This window comes from Mirounga leonina, unplaced genomic scaffold, assembly GCF_011800145.1.
Source record: "Mirounga leonina isolate KUSES-001 unplaced genomic scaffold, KU_Mleo_1.0 Mir_175, whole genome shotgun sequence".
In the NCBI taxonomy this organism is placed as follows: domain Eukaryota; kingdom Metazoa; phylum Chordata; class Mammalia; order Carnivora; family Phocidae; genus Mirounga; species Mirounga leonina.
This window is the reverse complement of record NW_023270453.1, coordinates 20,858,016-20,876,496: the sequence shown is the minus strand read 5'-3', so window position 1 is coordinate 20,876,496 and position 18,481 is coordinate 20,858,016. Positions and strand designations below refer to the sequence as shown.

At 52.0% G+C, this 18,481-nt stretch overlaps 1 protein-coding gene across 1 annotated transcript in view; it reads right to left on the bottom strand.

The window, feature by feature from the left end:
* Positions 1-18,481, bottom strand: part of DIP2C (disco interacting protein 2 homolog C) — a 192,287-nt gene that overhangs the window by 4,812 nt on the left and 168,994 nt on the right. Inside the window, exons 33-36 of the mRNA XM_035022453.1 lie at positions 6,304-6,361; positions 4,399-4,473; positions 2,313-2,487; positions 769-892 (exon numbers count right to left, since the gene is read on the bottom strand). Of these exons, the coding sequence (XP_034878344.1) occupies positions 769-892; positions 2,313-2,487; positions 4,399-4,473; positions 6,304-6,361 (432 nt within the window). The remainder of the gene's footprint in view (positions 1-768; positions 893-2,312; positions 2,488-4,398; positions 4,474-6,303; positions 6,362-18,481) is intronic.

Sequence of the window (18,481 nt, the reverse complement as noted above, 5' to 3'; positions counted from 1 at the left end):
AGCAGGGCTTAGAACAAAAACTCGAATCCTAGAACAGAAACCCACAGGCGGCGGCAGGGAGTCCCCGTCACAGGTCTTTAAGGTGGAAACAGCCCTTTGCAACCAGATGGAAAATGTTTGCAGTAGGCAAGACAAACCAGTCAAAGTTATTTTCTTAAAACTACAGACCGGGAGGCTGTAATCGGTATGTACAGCTAGTGGCATGGAAACTGAGGTAGCCCTGTGCCGTCTCTGGGCTGCAGTCTCTCCAGGGATCCCAGCTCCTGTCCACTTGCAGCTCCAGCAGCCTCGGGGTGAGGAGGGACGTCACCACGTCGGAAGCACAGGGCCACGCGTGGGTTCGCAAACTCTCTCTTCTCTCTTCCAGGCTGCCGAGCCGCCCGTGTCCAGGTCCCATAAATGGCAACAAATAACTAGCCTGTAATCAGCTCACAAGGGGCAATGAACAACTCAGGCCCATCTACCCACCAGGAAGGACTACTCATGAGCGATTTCAGAATGTGCCTCCCTTGGGGTTCCTGAGCTTCGAGATCACATCAGGTCCCTGCCAGCTCTGGGGCCAAATGAACGAACAAACCTACAGTTAACGGTGTGGAGCCTCTTTGCACCCTTTATCACCATGTAAAGGCACCAAGTGAGCTCGGGGCCCCCAGGCCAGCCCCACCAGCAGCACAGCCAACCACATGGACCAGGGAGGGAGGATGAACCCAAGGGCCCTCGCTGGCCTGGTCACTGGCAGCTGGGTGCAAATGCCCACCCACTACTCACCATTCTGTGACGCTTTTATGGGCTCTGATGACCGAGGTCTCAATGTCTATCGGGTGATACCTCATCCCCCGCAGCTCCATCGCTTCGTCCAGCGCCCCCACCACATACAGGGCATCGTGGCGCTCTGTGCAGGGAGTGGAAAATGTGTGTGAACCTCACCACAATGGTGCTCAAGCTGCTTTGTAAGATACTGAGATTAAAACTACCCCTGAGTGAGAGACACATGCCAAGGAATGGGGTCACTGAGTGCGGGTAGCTAGTTCCTTTCTACTGGGACGCTGTGCAGCCCGGGGCCCCCAGGACACCAGCCTGGCCGGGATCATGGTCTCACGGAGAGCCAGCTGCACACCTCAGCACCCCGGGGGAGAGCACACGTCCTGGACCAGCTCCTGCACACCTTCAATACACTATCTCCTACTCCTCGGGAGCACCTCCGCCCCTCGGCGGCCGGCAGACGCCGTGCTCTCCCGCAGCCACAGGTCAGGGCGCAGCACAGCCAAAACCAAACCCCGTCCCCTCTGATGGCATCCCATGAGGCCGTAACTGCTAGAATTCCACCTCCGAGTGGGAAAATCTTTTCCAGTTCAAGTCGGATGAGATCGGGATGTTTATTTGCTGGCTTCTATGACTGCAGCAGGACTCCCATCTTTTGGGGGGTCACAGAGGTGAGGAAACAGCAATAGTGCTGTCCCCAGCACCCCAGAATTCCGCGGGATGGGACCTGTCCCTCCTCCTGGGGGGTCTGGATCACCATGGCCCTGCCTTGCTTCGTTCCTCACAGGAATCCCAGAGGGCACCCTCAAATAAAACAGTCTTTGATTTTCCCAAACTGCAAACGCGATGCCAAAATGTTTTTGTGCTTTCCCACTAAATATACGCCAATTCAGCCAGGTTCACAAAGCTCCCCCCAGGCAGGTGTGTCAGCAAGCCTCCCAGACACTCACCTCCTGGGGTTTGGGTCTGGCAGGATCTCCCTAGGAAATCTCAGCTCCCATCCTCTGAAATAACTGAGTCCTGCCTCTACTTTGAGTGGAACTAGGAGCTGAGACTCTCATAGCAAGTAGACCTGTACCTTTTCATTTTTTATAACTCTCCTGCCTGGCGCCAGCCCCCACCAGAGGAGGAAGCAGCGCCTCCCCCTGCCCAAGCCTGAGCGCCTCGCTACCTCCCTTTCCCGACAGGCCAGGCCTGGTCCGGTCAGGCAGAGGGCAGTGGGTGCGCTCCTGCAGCTGCTGTCCAGGTGGGCCTTGGGGGCACGGGGCCGCTGCGGATGGGCGAGGGGTCCGTCCACTGCATGGAGGGGCATGGTGTCCTGGCTCCTGTGCAGGGTTTAAACCTGTCCTTGGCTCTGTGAGAGACTGCGCTCATGGAGCACAAAGTCTCTCACGTGGCTCTGGCGTGCTGGGCTCACACCGATCCTCCTCTCCTTCACGCTCAGCTGGTTTGCAGCAAGCATGCACAATGTGCTCGTGGGGCTGGTATCCCAGTCCCACAAACGTTCTCAGGGCCTGGGGGTCTCTCCACCCACCTGCCCGGGCTCTTACCTCCATTTGCATCTGTGAGCTCCGTCCTCCGCAGGAACCCCAAGTAGCCTGTCCGCGCCCAGACCGTCTGGGTGTCTCCAAAACTTAACCTTGAATTGAAGTGGTCTGACTGCAGGGACTCATCTCCATAAATGGTGAAATAACCACTGGCATTGTGGGCACTGTGAACCCAGATCTGTGAAGGAAGCAACAGAACTGGGTGAGTTCGCTGGGGAGGATCTGCAGGGAGGAAACTACCTGGGCAGTCAGTGACATCAGAGTGCCCATGCCCGGCGGGGAACCTGGCCGTGTTAATCTCACGCGGGCTTCAGGGGAGACTCAGACGCCACAGTATTTACTGGAATAGAGCCACTAAGTGAACAACGAGGCTGTCCACCTCTCGAGAAGCCCATTAAAACAGACTGAGGGTTTTAAAGTGAACATATCAAATGTGTTCACCGCTGGGCACCTGCGGCCACCTAGTCCTCTGTGCTGAACAAACCAAAGCCTAGAGCAGACACAGAAGTGACACCATCATTCAGGGGGAATGAAACCTGTCCCCTGCTCTCCAACACACAATTTCCTCATTAAGACACATTCCCGGTCAGAAAACGAGAGTGAGGTGGATTCTGACACCCGGCCGGCCCCCCCAGGTGCCCAAGACAGCACGCTGTCCTCCCCAATTTCATCTAGCAATGTACTTAAAGGAAATTCCTAAATAAGATCTGTACGGAATTTTATCACCTCAGCTCTGATCTTTACACATAACTGAGAAATTCAAATGAAGGGCCAAGCCGCAGCCCACACAGAAATGGAGTCTGGGGAGCGGTCAGTCTGTCCTTTAGTCACTCTTTACAGCTCGAGGCCTCCGGAAGAAGCGGTGGCCCAGCTTTGTTGTTTCAGCTGAAGGCGGGCTGACACAGGAGGTTAGCGTCCCGTGCACAGCACAGTGATCTGACACTTTTGTATGTGGAACAGTAACTGTAGTCACCGTGCAACATTATTACACTCCCCAGGCTGCACTCTATTCCCGAGACTCACTCACTTCACAACTGCAAGTCTGTACTTCTTAATCCGCTCACCCACCTTCCCCTCCGCCAACCACTGGTTTGTTCTCTGTGTGTTGTGCGGTGGTGTTTTTAACGGGGTGTCAGCTACAGGCAGGTCTGTAAGGAGGGAAAGCTGACCACACAGGGCCAGTGACCCTGACAGCCAGGAGGCTCTCCCCGGGCAGGATGGGCTTCCTTCCACCCAGTGCACAGGGCAGGCTCGGCCTTGGAGAGAACGGGAGGGAAGGTAAGTGTGTTGGCACCCTTCCCTGATGTCCTCTGCGTCCTCTGTGGCCTGGCTGAGTGGGGCAGGGGAAGGATCGGGGACGGCGGGCTGAGGGTGTGTGTTCTCCAGCCGCACGCGGCAGGAGGGGTGGTCAGCTGGGTTTCACCGTAAATATGGGCTGAAGGGTCAAAGGCAGTACGGACTTTCCGACCGAAGGAAATACCTGTCATTTCCTAACCTGCTTGCTACCGTTTACTGATATTCTATGAGTCTAGGCTGTGGCCGTACGCTCTGTGCCCACTGCTCCGTCCTCATCCCCATGAACTCAGCAATGACGGCTTCCTTACAGAAATCCACTTTGTAGCCTGAACTTTCACAGCTCATTTTGAGTCACTTTCCAGCCAGTCAGTTGAGACTTACCCAATCTGATCAGGAGGTGTTGCCTCCTGCCTCTTGCCTCACCCAGGTGGGCGTCCCGTAATTCACCTCACCAGAACGAGTACCCCATAAGTCACCTCTGCTGGGGGGCACCTGTAACTTGCCTCACCCAGGGGGGCACCCCATAACTTGCCTCACTCAAGTGAGCACCCCATAAGTCACCTCTCCCAGGTGAGTACCCTATAACTCACCTCTCCTGGGTGGGGATCCCATAACTCGGCTCACTCGAGTGAGTACCCCATAAGTCATCTCTCCCAGGTGGGTACCTCGTAACTCGCCTCACCCAGGTGGGCACCCCATATCTCACTTCTCCTGGGTGGGCACCCCATACCTTGCCTCACTCAGGTGAGCAACCCATAAGTCACCTCTCCTGGGTGGACACCCCGTAACTCACCTCACCCAGGTGGGAGTCGCCCAACGGTCCTTTTGTTTCTGGATTGGCAATTATGATCCGAACCCCTGGAAGTATCTATGTGGGAAAGGAGAACATTCTGGTCAGTGGACAGAGAGGTAGATGCTACACTCCAATCAGCCTTGACCTTGCCTTCATGTCACATGCCTGTTTTCCTTTCTAAAACTGTTTAGAAAGTAGTATGGCTTTAAATTAAAATTACATACCACAGCATGACATAATTACTATGTGACAATTGCATCTTATTGCAATTATTACTACAGTGATAAAGCCTGTGTTAATGTGATCTTAAAATTAAGAATCTGAATAAAAACAGGATAAATGATGTAACTCAGCCTGATGCTTGCAAAACAGGAATCTTCAGGTATTTCAATTAGTTTTCCAGTTATGTTTAACATTGTGCGTGACATCATGGGACGCTGATGTGGAGGAAGGGGTGAGGTTTGCAGTAGGCACTGAATTAAGGAGGTCACGGATCAAGTTTTCCAAGATGAGTGTGGACTGGAAGCGCAGGTGGGCACGGCACAGTGCGGTGGTGGGAGGAAGAGCCGGCGCATCCCAGCGTGTTCTGACTTGAATGCCCGTCCAGCTCTCCATCTTGGTTATGCTTCAACACCCTCCTGCACGTCACTGTCTTGTATCAGAATGCTCATATCAAGCATCTCCCTCTTAATGGAAGTTTGGCTTGGAAACATTCTGAATTTCACTAACACCACATGCATATGGCAGCAAAAGCTGGTTCTGCAAATTTAGAAAACAGCCTGTGTTGGTTCAGCTACTGGGAAGGGTTGAGATTCGGCAAAACATCGGTGGTGAGAAGTCCTGTCCCGTCCCTTGAGTCTGACGTGTAATATGGCAGCTCTGGTCCCTCGTCCTGCTAACGGCTGGCTTAGGGCAGGCAAGCACAGCGTCCTACCATTAGAACCAACTTAGTACTAGAACTCTAACTGGCGCTCATGTAGACGGAGATTATAAAAGGTCCAGAAGCGACACGAGGCACTTCTGGAATTACGTCAAGTGGGGCCAAAAACAGGAAAAAGAAGTCTTCACTTAGGTGTAAGTGAAAAACATACCCACAGTGGCAGAAACTACTTTGTCCCCTGACCACCCTTCTTCATCTACTTTCACAGCAATTGGACCTGGGTTTTTAGCTAGGCCCACGGATATTCAGAACCGATACAACGTTTCCAACCTTTCTTTCAGCCAGTGTGACTGCATGACCAGATTCTGGACAGCGGCACTGAAGTGTGTATAAGGTGGCTTAGGAGCCTTTGCTGAGGTCTGCACCTTTAGTTTCCCTTTGCTGCTTTTGCTGCTGCTGGAATGTGGAAACGATGGCTAGGGTGGGAGCAGCCACTTCTGACCCTGAGGCACCCTGGGAATGGGATCCATGCAAAGCAGAACAAGACAGAAGGTGGCAGGGCCCCTGGAGTTTTCATGATGTCTTTTATGTAAGAGAAAAGAAAAATCTAGGGGCACCTGGGTGGCTCAGTCGTTAAGCGTCTGCCTTCAGCTCAGGTCATGATCCCAGGGTCCTGGGATCCAGCCCCACATCGGGCTCCCTGCTCCGCGAGAAGCCTGCTTCTCCCTCTCCCACTCCCCCTGCTTGTGTTCCCTCTCTTGGCTGCATCTCTCTCTGTCAAATAAATAAATTCTTTAAAAAGAAATTGTTTAAAAAAATTTAAAAAAAGAAAAAAATCTAACTTGTTTAAAACACTGTTGTTTGTGGAGTTTCTGTACTCATGGCCAAACCTAGTCCTGAAATACTACATTTAAGAAAACTTTTTGGAGAAGATACTATATAAAATACATTTCTTAAAATGTCAAAGCCCATACGCCGAGACTCAAACTTACACAGAAATGTATCTTTCTTCCTTCAATACTTACTTTTCCTGATTCCATGAGGGGCAAGCTATGAGGAGAGCCTCTTTCCACCAAGCGGACTCTGCAAACAGAAAAAGAAAGTACGATGACTTGGGTGTTTTTGAGCCTACGGTTCCCTTCCTCCATATTCAGCACCTGGTCAATGCCGGGTGGGTTGCTGGGGGATGTTCAGTCTGCTCGTGAGCACCGTTCAACACAAAGACAGTTCAGAAATCAAAGAATAAGTGGTCTGGCAGCAGACGGCGGCTGAGCTCTGGCGGGGAGATGGAGAGAGATACGGGACAGGCCACAGAGGCCACATCCCAGTCACCAAGCCTACACAACAGCTGGGAAAATGATTCTGCATCGAGAGGAACCAGGACTCAACTCAGCACTTGCAGAAAAGGAAAGGAGTAAGCATTGCACCATAGCTCTGAACCCACTGCAGGCCGTGGGGACCGCACTGCCCGGGGCTGAGGTGCTTGTGAGGCCTCAGCAGGGCCCAGATCTGTGGCTGCAGAGAGTCTACCTTCTGACCCAGGTGTGTCTGAGCCCTGGGGGACAGGACTGGCCAATTTGGACAGCAAAACCTCCTTTCAGAAAAGAAACTCTTTTCCATTAAAAAAATACTTAATGGTGACTAAATCTTAAGAACTGTGGGCGGGGACGCCTGGGTGGCTCAGTTGTTAAGCATCTGCCTTCGGCTCAGGTCATGATCTCAGGGTCCTGGGATTGAGCCCCGTGTGGGGCTCCCTGCTCGGCGGGAAGCCTGCTTCTCCCTCTCCCTCTGCCCCTCCCCCGCTCGTGCTCTCGCTCTCTCAAATAAATAAAATCTTAAAAAAACAAAACAAAACAAACAACTGCAGACGACACTGGTGTGATCACAACCTGAGCTGGCTAAATCCTTCCCAGCTGTTTTTTTTAAACGCCTGGTTTTGCATCTTGGCCACCGGACTACAGGACTGTGATGCAGTTCATTCATCCAAAAGGCAGTTTTTATTGGAAGAGAGTGAAGCGCAGGAGAAAGTGCTTGAACCCTGTGGAGCGGGAGTTGGGGGCATGGAGAGGTGGGACGCTGTGTCTCCACGCCCGTGGGGAAGTGAAGCTCAGCACGCCCCAGCCACCCTCTGCATGATCACAGCGATCCTCCTCCTAGCTAGTAAGTGCTCCAAAGATGGAAGGGGGCCGGAGGGGTGCTGCTGGGCATGTGGGGCTCCGCAGCCAGCCTTTGGTGTGGTGCCTCCTGTTGCTGCAGCTGAATCTTGGGGGTGGGGGCAGGAACAGGAGGACTGACACCTTCTCTTCAGCAGCCCTGGGGAGGGAGGGAGAGCACCTGAGCGGTGGCAGCGGTCATCTGATGATGTGGAAGAACTCACTAGTCCAATTTTGGATCATATGGTAACCACTAGGATCCCCGGTGTTTGTCTCAAGGAAGACTTGATGCCGACGGCAGCAAACGAGGGGTCATCCAAGAAAAACAGCCTGGATCTCATGCCCTACGGGAACAGTTCTAGAATATGCCACTGGGCTTAATGACATTAACCTTCAAAGATAATGCACCCGGTGCATTACTCCAGAATTGTAAGAGACACACCCGCTCAGGACCCAGGGAGGCTGCGTTAGGGCTAATGGCCCCCATCACAACAGCACTGAGAACCTGCGGGCTTCGCCTTGTCGCGCTTGTAGACAGACGTGGTGCTCATGCTGGGTCGGGAGGCCAGGACCGTGACACTGAGCTAGCGCCAGGCTCATCTGAACAGCCAGGTGAAGTGGACAGGCCTGTGTCCAGCGGCTGGCTGCCCATCTGGGGCGTCTGGATATCGGCAATTTGCTACAGATGGAGAAAGCCATGGGGATGTGAGGCCAAACTGGGCGGACAGTTAGAGGAGTGGGTGGGCTGAAGGAGAAAGGGCCAAGCAGGCCCACTGTGTGGCCCGGTCCCTGCGTGAGCAGGGCTGCTGTGTCTGGGGGTACCCAGCGGGCCAGCAACCAGGACAGGCACCCCCACAGGCCAGGAAGTCAGGCTGGGGAGCAAAACTCTGAGCCAAAAATGAGGGCTCTTTCAGACACACTTCTGCTCTGCTGGCTGTCCACGCACAGTGACCACTATTTTAGGATGTTAGAAAGCCCGGCCGGGCATTTTGGACATATCAAGCAGCTCTGACCACTGCATTAGGACTGTGAGGATGTCAGAAAGGGCATCCTGGTGTCAAGGGTGGAACCAGAAAACAAGGGGCAACGTCCCTGGACGCTGGCGTCTGGGGCCAGGACCTGCTCTCCCTCCCCGCAGGCTTCTCCCCAGGCCCATGCCTGGCCAATACGAGGGGGAGAGCACAAAGGCACGCTGCCTCAGCGAGCGGGGCTCCTGGCCGCATGCACACTGGCTGGCGTCTGCCTCCCCGAACAGCGGCCTCCTCTGCCCTCTTCCTGCTCGAAGAGATTACTTGTGCCCTGTCCCCTGTCCGACACTCAGAGAAAGGAGGGATCTCATCTCACATGTGGAAGCAAAGAGGCTCTACCATGAGGAAGGTCTTCTGTGGTCAGTATGGAGACGGTGTACTGTGTCTCCATAGGGAGCAGGAACAGGGTGCTGGCCTTGCTCACAGTGGGTCCCACATGAAAAGGCTACAAATGCCACAGAAGATTGCCCTTCATCCACATGAAAAGAAAAATATCCTGAGAGTGAAATGAAAAAGAACCAAACCAAACCAAACCCTGCTTAAACAAAAAGGCAAAGCTGGCCAGCGTCAGGTCAGAGGACATCCAGTGGGCACCTGCCCTGCGGCCCGCGGCCGTGTGCTGCTGTGGGCACTGCTCTCTCCCTACGGTTTGCAAGGTTGTGGCCACACGACAGCACACGGGAGGGGTTGCAGGGACAGGCTCTCGGCCAGCGAGTGGGCCTGGATCTGTCCCACAGGGACGCGGAGCAGAGAACGCAATCCTGTCTTCCAAGAGAGGACAGAGCCTACAGCAGAGACCCTCTCGGGAGGACAGACGGACGCGGCAGAATCCATCTGACACAATGCAGGAGCTGATGAAACCCGCCAGCCCTGGGACGGGGACGTTCCACCACTGCTCTGGCTGCCCTCATGTCCATTCCTGAAGACCGAGCTGGCTCCCCAGGTCCCGAGTAAGACCCCTCCCCAGCCGACGCGATGCTCACCAGCACACGAGCGCGCTCGGGGCGCTGGCTGTCCCATCCCCCTCTGACCTGGCTATGCTCCTGTGGGGAAGAGCCCTGCCTCATCTCTGACATTCCTAAACTCAAGTGCAAACCCTGGGCTTCTGAAAACATGTTTTTCCGCCTAGGCTGTCTTAATGACTTGAAGTTTAGGCTTTTGCTAGAAAAGAAGAGACAGCAAGGAACACAGGTAATGTGGGGGAGATTTATGATTCCTGATAAAATCCCTACCTCGTGCTCTGTCCTCGGGCTGTTCTTACCCCGACCCGAGCTTCACCCGGAAAGGCAACACACCATCGGGCTGATGCCAAGGGGCTGCCGACGCAGGGTTGTTGCAGCGAGAGGTCCGTTTGCAAAGGCTTCCTTCCTCGTTAGGACTTCCTCCCGCTGCGCGGGACAGGCTGGGAGCACGCCACAGGCTCACGAGCTCTCCAACACGCTCGCCCCCTTCCTCCACCTGACACGGGGCTGTGGACCACGAGTCTCGCCCCGCGGACAGGAGCACCTTGCCCTCCCGGGGCCAGGCCCGCTGATGCTGCCCTACACCCACTGTCACCCACTGGCTCAGGAGACACGAAACCACCCAGACATCACACCATCTGCCCCAGTGCGAGCGAGGGCGTGCGTCACGGCCGCTGTCAGGAGCATTCTGATGGGGGACCTGTCCCTGCTGGTCACGCTGCTGCCCAGCCCTGGCCTCCTGGCAGTCGGTCGTGACCTGGGGGTGAGCACCATCTGACCTTCAATCGCCACAGCCCGCTCTGCTACACCAGACGCAGAGGAGGGTACAGGACCCAGAGTCGTCCGCCCGTGTGAAAACGAGCTTCTGTGCAGCCTCCCTCCTGGCCCATGCCCCGGACGTGCTGCTAGAAGCCAGGCTGGGCTTTCACTTAAACGTTCTTCCAAAAAATCTGAAGCATCTCACATGCTGAATGTAACACAGTGAGACCACTGGCATGAAAAGCTGTTTAAAGTCCCAGAAGACGGAGGGGACATCCCTAACGACGGGGTGTGTGTGACGGCTTCCCGGACGTGGGTCTCCACTGTAGGTGCTGTGGCTGAATCTTGCCCTCAGCCTGCCGGTGGCTGAGGCACAGGGAGGAAAATGAGACAGAGTTTACCATCCAAGTTTGGCACTAACGGCATGCTGCTGCTGGGGAAGCGTATCCGAGGACGTACGAGGGACATCACGGTCACAGCCCCGAAGCAGGCGCAAAACAGCAGAACGCACCAAAAGCAGCGTGGCCTCTAAGGGAAGCTCGTCCCCGGAGTCAGCCCTTGATAACAGCGATGGGTTACATGCGGGCCAGCAGCCCCGTGGTGTCGTGGGAGCCCCAAACCGGGGGAAATCACCCCAAAACCAGTGATAACAGGCAGAACAGGAGAGCATCCTTACCTAATATAACCACTGTGCAAAGAGAATGCCTATGTGCATCTGGTGCCTTTTCTCTTATAAAATTACAAACCTAACACGCTCTTGCCCCCAACATCCCTCCTTCCAAATCCTGACTTTTGTGTTTCTCCTCGTCTTTCCCTCAGGTTGAATGGAGCCCTGCACCCTTTTCTTCCTGTTGGCGTCTGTTTGTGGACACCCAACTGAGGGTGTGGGCCAAGCCCTGTGTCCATTCATAAGATTCTGATGCAAATTCATTCAAATTAAATTTAGGAAAAACGTGTTTTTCAGACATCCAGGCTTTTCCTTTTAACTCGTAGCATTTATTTTTAGGAGTTTTATTTTTTATTTTTATTTTTTTTAAAGATTTTATTTGAGAGAGTGAACTAGAGAGGGGGAGGGAGAGAGCGCGCAAGTGTGCATGAGCAGGGAGCCCAATGCGGGACTTGATCCCAGGACTCCAAGACCATGATCTGAGCCGAAGGCAGACGCTTCACCGACAGCACCCCAGGAGCCCCAGGACAGTTTAAGATTCACAGAAAACCTGAACGCAGAGTGCGGACCCACCAGGCTCCTGGCAATAACCACGGTCCTGGACACACAAGCACGAGTGTTAGAATGCGAGGGACGTCCGCTGCAGCTAAGGGGCCGCATCAATACGTTTCTGTCAACTCGAGTCCAAACTTCATCATATTTGGCTAATGACCTTCCTCTGCATCCCACAGAGTATTCAGCTCTCACGTCTCCGTAGGCCCTCTAGGCTGCTGCAGTTGTTCACACCTTCCATTTTAATGACCATGATAGCTGTGAGGAGACGGGCAAGCTGCTCTGGGGGACCATCTGATACTCCTCCCAGGGTAGGACAGCGGTTGTGAGTTTGGGGAGGAAGACCACAGAGGAGAAGCCCTTCTCAGCACGTCCAGCCAAGGGCACATACTCAAACGAGGCATCCCTCTGTGCTGACCCTGACCTCCATCCCAGGAGGCTGTTTGTCCGGTGTCTCCATTAGCGTGACCCCCACCCCTTTCCACACCTCAGGGCTGGGATCGGCAGGGTCCCCCCAGGATGACAAACAGCCGATCCATCTACAGAGATGTCTGGCAGAGCTCCGTGCCGAGAGCACAGGGCAACATGGAGCACCCCTCAAGGTGTTCTGGAGTTTGCTTCTGCCCTGGGTTCCGTCGGACACCCTGTTCCCTTCTACATGGATCCGTGTCTGCCAAAAATAGTTGGAGTTGTGTCTGCTACCTCCCACCAGAAGGTCTTTATGAATGCACACCTCCTTTCCCTTCTTTTTTTTTTTTTTTTTAGATTTTATTTATTTATTTGAGAGAGAGAATGAGAGACAGAGAGCACATGAGAGGGGGGAGGGTCAGAGGGAGAAGCAGACTCCCTGCCGAGCAGGGAGCCCAATGGGGGACTCGATCCCGGGACTCCAGGATCATGACCTGAGCCGAAGGCAGTCGCTTAACCAACTGAGCCACCCAGGCGCCCACCTCCTTTCCCTTCTTGAGTGAGAACAGAAAGACCTGAAAAATAATTTCTGGACTTGATACATTATAAGTATCATTTCTCTGAAAGTAATTTCAAAATTGTATAAAATTTAAAAAATGAAAAGAGTACAAAGAACACCTCCAATATCCCTTAGTCAGGTTCACCCATTGTTAACATTTTATTCCACTTGCTTAATCACGTGTGTGCTCTCTGTCCTGCTCTCTCTCTCTCTCTCTCTCTCTCTCACACACACGTCCTTCTGAAGATGGGTGGGACGCTGCATCCATCACGACCCTTTACTGCTCAGTATTTCATCAAGCATTTCCTAGGAGGAGGGATATTCTCATGCATAATCAAAGCACGGCAATTAGCGTCAGTGACGTAACGCCGATCTGAGCCCCGAGTGCAGTTCTGTCCATCAGCCCAGTGATGGCTGCAAGAGCATTGCCCCCTCATGTCGAGGACCTGCTGAGCACCAGGTTTTGCATTTGGTTGTCACGTCTCTTTAGCTTCTATTACTGAAGACCATTTCCAAAGCTTTTCTGTCTTTACGAAATCGACGTTTAAAAAGAATATAGTCCCTGCCTTTTCAAAATATCACTTCGGGGTGCCTGGGTGGCTCAGTCAGTTAAGCATCCGACTCTTGACCTCAGTCCAGGTCTTGATCTCAGGGCCGTGAGCTCAAGCCCCACATTGGGCTCCATGCCCAGCATGGTGCCTACTTAAAAAAATAAATAAAAAATAAAAACATCATTTGAAATAATTTTACTCAAAATGAATCAAAGACCTAAATGCAAAAGTTAAAAGTATAAAAATGTTATGAGAAAACATAGGGCAAAAACTTCACAATATCAGATTTGTTAAAAAACAAACAAACAAACAAAAAACCCCAAAAAACCTCAGCTAGGACACCAGAGCACAGGCAGCAAAAGACGGATAAACTGGATCACATCCAAATGAGAAACTGTGCCATGGATGATGTCAACAGAACAAAAGGCAATTCACGGGATGGGAGAAAATATTTGCAAGTCCTATATTGGAGAAAGGACTTGTATCCAGAACTTATAAAGAACTCTTAACACTCAAAAATAAAACAATTTGATTAAAAATGGGCAAAGGACTTGAATAGACATTTATTTAAAAGAGATATATGAATGGCCAATAAGCACATAAGAAGATGCTCGATATCACTCGTCATCAGAGAAATGCAAATCAGAACCACAATGAGATACCACCTCACCCCCGTTAGGATGGCTACTATCAAAAAACCCAAAATAACAGGTGTGGGCGAGGATGCCAAGAAAGGGGAACCTCGTGCACTGTCGGTGGGAATGCAAACTGGTGCAGCCACCGTGGAAACCAGTATGGAGGTTCCTCAAGAAGTTAAAAATAGAGCTACCCTGTGATCCAATTGCACTTCTGGGTATATACCTGAAAAATGCGAAAGCAGAGGCTAGAAGAGAGAGTTCTATGCCCATGTTCACAGCATCAGGAAGGTTGAAGCAATCCAGGTGTCCATCAGTGGATGAATGGGTAAGCAGAATGTGGTCCATCCATACAATGGAATATTACTCAGCCCTAAAAAGAAGGAATTCTCACACATGCTCCAACATGGATGGGCCCTGAGGACATGTGGGGGAATGTGATAAAAAAGATGGGACCACTGGTTGACCCGTGAGCTGGACCTGGGCATTCGGAGGCTTCTCACCTCTCCCCTGTCTTTGGAATGTGGGTTCCAAGTGCCTTTCTGCTCCCAGAGGCTACTCCAGGGACACAGCCCTGACCTGGTGACATGGTGTCAAGAACACACCCGCACAGTCCATGTGACAGAGCCCAGTTAGGGCCCCTTGTAACTTGTAAGATCTGGTGGGTGGGTGCGGGGGATCCACCTGTCTTGCTGCCACCCAAGACGAGCAGCGTGTGTAAGTTCCCTTTGCTTATTAAAGCTGCCACCCGCCCTCATGGAGGGGCAGCCCCTTTCTTCAGGCCACTTCTGGGCTGCACACCTGCAGAACAGCACGCTCAGGAGAATAAGCCGGTCGCAGAAGGACAAACCCTGTATGATTCCACTTATGAGGTCCGCGGAATAGTCAAGTTCATGAAGACAGAAAGTAGAATGGGGGGTGCCGGGGGCTGGGGAGGGGGAGTTAGTGTTTGATGGGGACAGCGTTTTGGTTTGGGAAGATGTGGAAGTTCTGTGGATGGTGGCAGAGATGGCCGCCCACCTATGAGTGTACTGAACGCCACGGAACTGTGCGCCTAACGATGGTAAGATGGTAAACTCTGTGTTGTGTGTGTTTACTCAGCTAAAATTTAATCGTTTAGACATTATTACTTTGGGGTTCTCTAACATTTCCTCATGACTGACCCGATGGGCTGAGGGAATGTCATGTCCTTCTCGTGGGATCCCGTCTGGAGGCCCATTAGTCCATCCGTTCCCTTCAGGTTTGTTTCTGAGCTTGTCGATTCTTTGTCCGTTCTGCAGAACATTCCAGCACACGATACTGGCATGCCCGTTTGCAGCGTCCTGTTACATGGCAGGGGACACGCAGTGCAGGAGGAGGTCACACGTTGCTTCAATACGCAGACCATGACTAAATCCCATGAGGCAGAAGCCACGCTGTCCTTTTGTGGTGCCTGTCACACACGCAGCCCTGAGCTCCGCCCCTATGGTCCCGTGCCAGCCCCGGGCCACGGTCGGGCCCACACCCGAGCAGGCGGCCAGCTCTTCTCCACAAAAGGACTCTCCAAGAGTAAGTTTTCTTAAGCAAAGAGATGCTTCCCTTCGAGGGAAAAGTATCTATGACGTTCACTTTCTAATGATGGCTGGGTATGACAGCCACACGGGCAAGAATTAGCTGGCTGCCCTTGGCTTTGCTAAGACCCTATAATCAAATGGCATTTGTAGGGTTTTGTGGTGGTGATTCTGTGAACGGCGGGAGCAGAATAAGTCACCAGGATACAGAAAGAGAAGCTGAAGGTGCAGACCAGCTGGAAGAGGGTTTTCACAGACTTGTAATTTCTGTCGTTTTCTCTCTGTACCCACCCAGTCACACTCTGGGCCATTTCATTCAAAACCGCAATGTGTGTATGCACAACACCAGAATGAGGAGGGAAGAGAGAACAGGAGATGATGGGACAGCCTTTCTCACTGCGCGGCTGGTCGGAGGGAGCAGGAGCACGGGCAGAACAGGTGCTCCGTCCGGCTGATGCCACCAGCCCACGGCGGGGGAGCTGCTGAACCCCTCCTCCTTCTCAGGGCCTGAGTCCTGACCCCACATGAGACACTGCAGAACCCCCCAAAGCCAGCAGGATTGGACTCCCTGCACAGCGTGCCAGGAAGGGCTCACGTCGCTCTGGCCACGTGTGCACACGTCATGACGAGAAATCAGGGGCCGTGTCTGCCTTCCTCTGGAAAGATCAATGCATGATCAATGTAGGAGGCAGCAATCTGCAGAGGGAGACTTCCCCCAGGGAACATGTGGGGCGTGAACTAAATCGCTGTACTGTCAGAGAACATGCCTCACTCATACATGGTGGCTGTGAGAACACAGTGAGCGTCTGATTTTGGGCAAGGGGGCCCAGATGTCGCAAATGAAAATACAGGATGCTGGGTTGAATGTGAATTTCAGATCAACAATAGCACTTTTTAAAGCGTACATTTACCCACGCATATTTGGGACATACTTGCACTAGGAAAATGATGCCTCTTGTATCTGAAACTCAAATTTAACCGGCTGTCCTGTAGTTTATCTGCAGCTCCAATTTAGAGGATTTGGTAGAGGTCTTCGGGATAAGATTTAATGAATAAACCAGTGGGGCAAAAACTATCCAGTCAATACGTTATTTTTTATTCTTATTTAATTATTTAAATTTGATCTTTACTGAGAAAAGACCACAGAACAATCTCTCAGTAGAGCCTAAAATGTTCTAGAAAAGGAAGGAACACTTAGTCAAAACTCCACAAATGTTTGAATTGGGAAGGGGACTCAAATACATCACCCAAGCATTCAGAGCCGGGTGGGGAAGGGGGGGGACCCAAAACGAGCGAGGGCTGGGCTGAGAGGCCCAGTGACGTGGTCTGAGGTCACACGGCCAGCTGGTGGCAGAGCTGTGACTGGTGCCCAGATCAGCACCTCTGTGGCTCTTACTTCTTCTCTAGGGATCTCCTGACAGGACAACAGGTGTGAGAATGAGGTGCAAAGATCAGAAACAGGTGATGGGTTTGAAAGGTATATGGTCTCTAAGGGATGCTGATGCTGGATGGGGGAAAAGCAAAGAAGAAATCAGGGGAAGAGCTTGCCTCTCCCAGCTCCCGAAATGTCCTTGGAATGGGGCTGGGAGCCTGGGCCTGCCTCCTGCACCCGACCAGGGCCTCTCAGACACGGCTTCGGGGCTCCCCACCCACACAGCCAGCTCAGGAGATTTCGACAGGCTGATATGCTGGGCTGCATTCTAAAGAGGGGAGAACCAGAGTAAAGGGAATCATGTCTTTTTATGGAAGCTACCAATTCCAGGGAAGATTTTGGCCTTGCACGGAAGATGGAGGCTGGAAATTCACCCCAAAATTACCACGTTGCAAAATATGAACTCTTTCTTTTTACTCAGTTTTCTCCATTGATAAAGTCATCTGATTTTCAAGTACACTTCTTAAGAACCATTTAAGGAATGCACAAAACCCACACTACAACCCTGATCTCTTCAACTTCGATTACGTAGCTGCGATTAAGGTGGCCAAACAATGAACTAGAAGCATGTGTGCACACCTGTGAACAGCCAGACACAGACATAAGGGAGGACAGCAAATATAACAGATGGAAAAGCAAATCTATAACTATATATATAATGTATGTATCTATAGAAGCAATACATTGTTTAGATGTATTACATTAGTGAACCATCACGATGCTTCCACGAGGTAGGTCCTCCGATCCCCGCCGGACAGGCAGGGAGTGCTCGGGCTCAGCTGAACGGAACCCAGGAGCAGTGGGTCCTGTGCCTCATGGAACGTCAGGGAAACTCCGATGCTCACAGCATCATCCAGAACTCCTGGGGTCAGCTCGGTCCACAAAGGGCCTGCGCAACTTAGGTGCCCAACACACCTCCCGGGTGGCTGTGGAGGACCGTGTGACCGGAAATCAGAGATTCAGTAATAAATGCGAGCTCCATGTCAGGTTCTGCTAAGACCCTCATGCCAATCACGCACAACCGGGAGCCAACCAAGAGCAGGGTCCCTTTTCAGCTGTTCTATGTTCATCTGGCCCCCCCTCCTGCCGTGGACTAAATCACAAGTCTACCAACGCACGTCTACTCTGCGCTCACTTCTCTCTGGGTCTCGATACTTGGTTAACCACTGACCAGGACTTAGTGGACTATCCCTGCTTTCTGGAGATTTAGCACCTCAAGTTAGGAGGAGTAAGGAAGTTAGGGAAAGCTTTATGCTAACATTGTGTCCATAAGATTTAACTCCTAAAACTATTTCTTTAAATGCTGAAATTTTTTTTTCTTTCCTATCTCAAGTCTGCAAAATCCAAGCGCTTAAGGAAAGATCCAATTGGAAGAGATGGAGAGACCATGAATTCATCTTAAATGAACATATTAGAAAGAGTATTTTAAAAAGTAACACTTTCAAGTAGTCCCCAAACCATTTCATCATTTCCCCCTTGTGCACAGTGGGACTAAGTCTACTCCAGCAACAGGAGTCAGTCCCTTGCTATGTGAGGCAGAAATGTTCTCCACAGTGACCTGCTATAAACGCAGAGGATGAAATCCCAAACACCATGGGTCACAGAAGACAAGGGGGTGTTAGAAAAAGAGGCAGAAAGTCAAGTAGAAATCAAATCAATTTGGGTAACCTATTTGATCACAGGCTTCCACAATGTGGCTCTCCTCTGTCACCTGTCTCTGTCCCACATATGCACGTGAGCACGCACAATCTCTCTCTAGGGAAACTGCACATACACACGGACAAGTTAACCCTCTCCAAGTTAATTAGATCATAATTAAGCAGGTGCCCTGGGGCTCCTAGTGAAGGTACCAAAGCAACAAATGATTAATCATCACTGACTCTCCATACGTCTGAGATTAGCACAACGGCCCCATTTTTTTTTTCCCACAAATGGTGACAAGAGAGA